Source organism: Phoxinus phoxinus (genome assembly GCF_949152265.1).
Source record: "Phoxinus phoxinus genome assembly, chromosome: 8".
Lineage (NCBI taxonomy): Eukaryota > Metazoa > Chordata > Actinopteri > Cypriniformes > Leuciscidae > Phoxinus > Phoxinus phoxinus.
This window is the reverse complement of record NC_136883.1, coordinates 35,969,378-35,975,377: the sequence shown is the minus strand read 5'-3', so window position 1 is coordinate 35,975,377 and position 6,000 is coordinate 35,969,378. Positions and strand designations below refer to the sequence as shown.

The following is a 6,000-nucleotide window of genomic DNA, read 5'->3' as shown; positions in this document are numbered from 1 at the left end:
CAGTTGTGACGCAGTTGTGGAGGCCACGCCCCCTGCGCTTGATGCGTGACTGTGTTGTTCAGTGACTTCTTCAGTCAGTCTCTCTCTCAGCGGTTATTTGAACTGATATGGCGGGGGTTTGTCACGACATCCGCCGCTCAAATGTGTAACACAACGCGCTGCCGTGAGAAGAGCCGGCTCGCTTCTGCGTTTCTCATGCAAATCGATTCACAAGGGCGCCTTTAAATCTCCCTTCCTCCTCCATCCTTAAACACACAGGCACGCACGAGTACAGCTTGCTCCTTCAAAAATGCACGTCTGTTGCCTATTCTTAGTCTGGTGGTATTAATGTTAAATCATATTATGGGCCATCCATCTCACTCCTCAATTTCATTTAAACCAGGGTTTATTTCCGGTAACAGGCTGCTTGCATGTCAGGTGTCTTCTACTTTATAGCCCTCTCTCACGGAATTGGGACGAGAAGTGAGCAGCAGTCACGCCATTGCCTGATATGCGGAGCGACACACTGGCAATCAGCTTTAATTGATTCGCGAGATTGGGTTAACGCGCGTGTGCGTGCAGACAGCACGAAAAGACCATTTGGTGTTTTGGTTCCCTGGGAGGCACAAATCCCTCAGGGCTGAGCGCGAGGCTGAAAAGTTGTAGTGGAAACAAATAACAAACCTCAGCAAGCCTATTTATTGCACAAAGGAAAACATGCCCTGCTAGGCTATATAGAACAGATCGAGTAAACAACATGGTAAGCTATGTGAAAAATAATTAATGCACGCGGATATAGCCTACAAATAGACACATATGGCACACATTTTATGATATGAATTATTTAACCTTATGGTCTGTGCCTTACATCAGCTCCATGCTATTTTCAGACAAGAAATAACAATGCTGCTGGGTTGTTTCAACCCAATTTTGGGTCAAATATGGACAAACCCCAAACGTTGGGTTAAAAATGTAATTTAAAAAAATTAACCCAACAGCTGGGTTTGTCCATATTTGACCCAAAATTGGGTTGAAACAACCCAGCATTTTTTAGAGTGAATATTAAATCTGAATTGGTCATATTTCTATGTGTGTACTTTAAACATGAAAGCTTTTTATTTGTTTTCTTTAGGGCAAGAATTACAATTAATTAGTTATTGGTTCAATTAAAAATGACTAAATTAGAAAAAGACGCCAAATGGAGAATGATGATCCCACACGGCATGTACATCACGTGTTCTGGGGGTTTACGAGAGGGTTTGGTGAAAAACAAACCAAAATTATTGAAAGTCTTGTACTTATATCTGATGTGTATATGACTCAAGAGACTTATTGTGAGAAAGATGAACAAAAAAAACACAAAAAGAAAGAAGGGCATGGCATTAGAACAACACCAGGGTAAGTAAATGATGATTTTTTTTTATTTTAGGGTGAACTGTCCCTTTAAGCGGAAAGTGATGTGGCCTAGATGCTAACATGCAACATGGTTGGTAACATTATTTTGTTACATTTTAGGATTTTATCTTTGATTTTTCTGAAAAAGCATAATCAAGCTCCACAGTTCAGAAGATGAGCCGTTATCATTGTCACAACATTTTATTATATAGTTTGCTTGATCTGTTATAGCTGGTCATTTCTGAGATTTTCAATAAAAGGTTTTCAGCCTTCAATTAAAAACTAAATCTTACAAACATTGAAAAATAACATCCACAGACCACAATACAGGTCCGTGAGGTTGTGAGAAATACAAATACAGCAATACATCAGAGCATAAGGTAAAACATAAAGCATAATAGGAGCATATTCAATACCTCTACGTATTTACAAATCAATAAAACAGCTTGAGTGCCTTTTCATTTTTTTTATTGTAGACTCCACCCATTTCTTCCTACTCTCACGCCACAGCACGCACTAGGGATCGCACGCACACTCTCAGTCTAACGCACGCAAACACACTCATTCAGTGACTTGTCCTTTCGGCAAGGTTCTATTTACATTACACACTTCCCCACACACATAGCGTGCCTGGATGAACTCTATAAACGCAAGCTTCCCAGTCCCGCAGGCACGCTGCCATTAAACAGTGGTGGCTCTCTATTGGTTTAAAGGGATAGTTCACATAAAAAAAAAGAAAATTCTGTCATTAAATACTCACCCTCATTCATTCCAAACCAAGACTTCCATTCATCTTCAGAACACGAAATAAAATCTTTTTTAATGAAATCTGAGCTTTCTGTCCCTCCATTGACAGCTTCAAAAATATCATAAAAGGGATTGTAGCTAAAAGTAATCCACATGAATTGAGCGGTTTAGTCCAAATTTTCTGAAGAGACTCGATCACTTTATATGATGAACAGATTGAGTTTAGGCTTTTATTCACATAAACTTTCATCAAATTAAACAGAAGCTCAAGTATGTTCGCTTGATGCAATAACCAATGAGGTTCGTCCTCGTGTTACGCAGCACGTTTGAGCTTTAGCAAGTTGGGATGTTCGCTAATTAGCCTGTTTATATGTGAATAAAATCTGTTCAACATATTAAGCCATCATGTCTTTTTCAGAAAATGTGGAATAAACCGCTAAATGCATACAGATTAGTTTTACAATCTTTTAGGCTATATTAACTTTTTGAAGCGTCACATTTTCAGTTATGAATGAAAAGCTTTATTTCGAACATGTAAATAAAATAAAAATAAAAAAAACAAAACAAAAAAATAAAATAATAATAATTTTTTTTCCTTTAAAAAAAAGTTAGTTAAAGGTAATTTCGTAGACTGTTAATGGAGGGACAGGAAGCTCTCAGATTTAATTAAAACTATTTTAATTTGTATTCTGAAGATGAACGAAAGTCTTAACGGGTTTGGAAGGATCGAGGGAGTCATCATTAATGACAATACATAATTTTTGGGAGAAGTCGGAGAACTATCCCTTTTACACGACATACAATCAACCGATTAAAAAGCGGTGCAATATTTCATATATTAACTGCATTATGTAGGCTATATCATTATTTAATCATGACAGGATAAAAATCCAAAGGAGCCATTACACACAGAAAGAGCTTGAGAGTAAATCCCGTTGCGTGTCTTCCAGGGTTTAGCATAGAGATACACATAAGGTCGGGGTTTCGAGGATTTTCTCTGAAAAAAATCCCCTCAAAGCCCACTTGTTTTATTTTTATCACACACATCCGTGCTATTCTGCTGCAAAGGCGGATCAGCCATCACAAGGCACACAGAGCAGTCGAGCTAATCTGCGTTTTTAGACACGATGATTCACAATTCATCTCATTAACTCATACCAGTGTCAAAGAAGCGAAACATGGGCACGACAATATCCAGAGGATCCTTAAATAAATACAGTTCTGTCAGTGCGTGGGTTGGGTATGTGAATCATACATACCCAAGAATACCCAGCATTCTTCCAGTCTCTACGTAATTTGCGTAGAAACTTGCGCAGTCGTCGTGGTAACTACGTAACGCTGAAGTTTCACTTCTGAGGCGTGTTTTACACGCGCATTGATTTATCCGACTCAAATCTAAGTTTTTGTAGCAAACGGACACAATAATGGGTATGTAAGTACGTTTTTCCATGTAGTAACTAGAGTCTCTTCACTAAACAGTTGAAAGCAATCAGAAATCTCACAAAATATGTAAGTTTTAGTGTTTGAGCTAGCATGTTTTGTTATGCTTCGTTCGTTGCCTAATCTCTTTATGAGAAAATGATTTAAAATGAAAACAATACGACAACTAACTTAACCAAGCCAAATGTTTCGAAAGGATGGAATGAGACTAAACAATATTACATTTATTATTGTTCTATCCAATGTTTGAATGTGATGTTATTTTAGCATCAATGAGATACTATTATTATAGTTTTTAATAATATTATACATTTTTATGTATTTTTAAGTTAACGTTTATTTTATTATATCAGTAACAAAGATGTTTTTTAAAGTTTTAGTTAACTACAGTAACTTTGATGTGTGATGGTTGTTTGTATAATAGTCTCTATCAGTAAAGTCAGTAAAATTAGCATTTTTTCCCATTTTATTCTATATTCTATAGAGAAGATCCCTAGGGAGAGCGCTGATAAAGAGGAAATGGAGATACACACCCCCTCATACCCCCTACCCCTGGAAATACAGCAGGTAAATAACATTAATTTCACAGTTTTACACCCCTGCTGCGCAGATGTAATTGCATAGGTTCTCAGTTTTGTTGCTATTACCCTCCATCATAATTACAGACACTTCACATCTCTGCGTGATAGAGAGGGAAGTTTGATATTTTGTGATCCGTTTTGCCCCGGGGCAGCTGGCGAGAGATATGAGAAGACCAGCATTCATTCTGTCTGGTTTATCAGGTGCCTTTGTGTCCTAAAGAGGTCATGTTGCACTGGGTTGTTTATTATCAAAACCTTCTTTGAATAGATATAACATTCAGTCTTTCTACATTTGCCTTTTTCTTCCTGTCTTTTTCTCTCACAGCTTCAAAACAGGCATTTGTATTTCAGTATTTAACATTCTTGATAAATGTTTCATTGAGATCAACAAGATCAATGTTTTTGAAATGCCAAATTGATTTGACATGACATGAGAAATCAAATTTGACTCAATCTTTTGACATGGTCTTTGTACTATTAAAACATCCTGTAATTTTCATAGCTTAAAACGTCCTCCTCATTACAAACAAAGCATTTATTTAATCAAGCTCCAAAAATGGCTTGTTTGGATTTTGTGGGATGACGTCACATGGGCAAATACATTTGCATATGACTGCCTCCAACGCAATACATTGACGAATAGTTACACATCAACACATCATAGGCCCCGCCCACTGGCGTTCAGTCGCTTAACGGCCGATATTCGCCTACATTGGATATGAGCGTTGCGTCTAAAGCAAATAGAGCCCATTATTATCACTAGCCGCGTTTCCTTTACCCTTGAAACTGCGCAAATTTAAATTTAAAATTTAAAATACGCTCAATGGAAACACGTCTATTTCGCAAAAACTCCCATTTATCGCAAAAAGTTTTTATGCTCGCATGAGGTGTTTTTTCAGGCAATTCAAAAAAGGAATATTTTGCAAGACTGGAATGGAAACAGTTTTTGCGCATTTACAGGTCACCTGACGTAGATGACGTGGTGTGTTTGGACAGAATACACGCTACCTCTGGTTTCTACCGTTCACGCTACCTCTGGTTTGATGGCCTGACTTCTACACTGACCCGATAGAGAAACTGAGCGTAAAGAGAAACTGAGGGCATATACATCTTTACATGCTTATAACTATGTGCTGATAGTTATATGCTACAATACTTGTGGTACGACCCGGAGTTCTGCCGAGCCAGCGCCAAGGCCAGAAGACGACATTATAAAGAGTGACATTACGGTGCAATTTTAATTATGTGACTATTTTCTAGAAATAAAAATTCCAGATACAGCATATACATTTTTTTAACTATGTATTTGATTATTATTTCTTACCAGGTTCTTCAAAAAGTCTAGACACAATCAATCAAAACTACAATCATTGATTATTCACAAATAATCACAATAATTTAGAAAACATTATGCGATAAAATATAAAATTGGAGCCTGTAGTCCGTCGATTCTAGAACCCAACAACAAGTCAAGTCAAGTCATCTTCAAGTCATCTTCAACACAACAAGATGACATTTATTATTAATAATAATAATAATAATAATAGTAATTTAAGCTCCTTATTATGTAGTTGAATCTGTGCTGGTTTGTATTAGCCGCCACCAGTTTTCACTCTGTTTTGCTAGCTAGCGCCTGTGATGTCTGCGCAAAAGGGGTTTATAGAGGCGCAGTGTAATGGAGAGTTCGCAAAGAAAGTTTTGTTGTAAGATGAAGCAGCAACTGTATTGGGTCTGACAGCAGCTGCATCACAAACCGGTTAAATGGCAGTTTTATATGGATAATGTTTTCAAAACACTTCTCATGTGCAACAACGAGTGGGCGTTTCCTATGCATTGACGTTAGCCAATCATAACAGTG

The 6,000-nt window shown here is 37.4% G+C and overlaps 1 protein-coding gene across 10 annotated transcripts in view; it reads left to right on the top strand.

Annotated features, from left to right (window-relative positions):
* Positions 1–545: 545 nt before the first annotated feature.
* The window catches only part of lekr1 (Leucine-, glutamate- and lysine-rich protein 1), a 157,696-nt gene continuing 152,241 nt past the window's right edge, over positions 546–6,000 (top strand). For 6 of the 10 annotated variants that reach the window (XR_013798678.1, XR_013798679.1, XR_013798681.1 and 3 more), the window contains exons 1-2: positions 3,440–3,549; positions 4,046–4,128. Coding sequence is in view for 3 of the 10 variants with exons in the window: in XM_079621608.1 (XP_079477734.1) it covers positions 3,546–3,549; positions 4,046–4,128 (87 nt within the window). In the remaining 7 variants the exon portion in view is untranslated. Of the gene's footprint in view, positions 740–1,408; positions 1,466–3,304; positions 3,362–3,439; positions 3,554–4,045; positions 4,129–6,000 lie in introns of those variants that run through there. The other 4 variants (XM_079621609.1, XM_079621610.1, XR_013798677.1 and 1 more) reach the window with 4 other exon arrangements.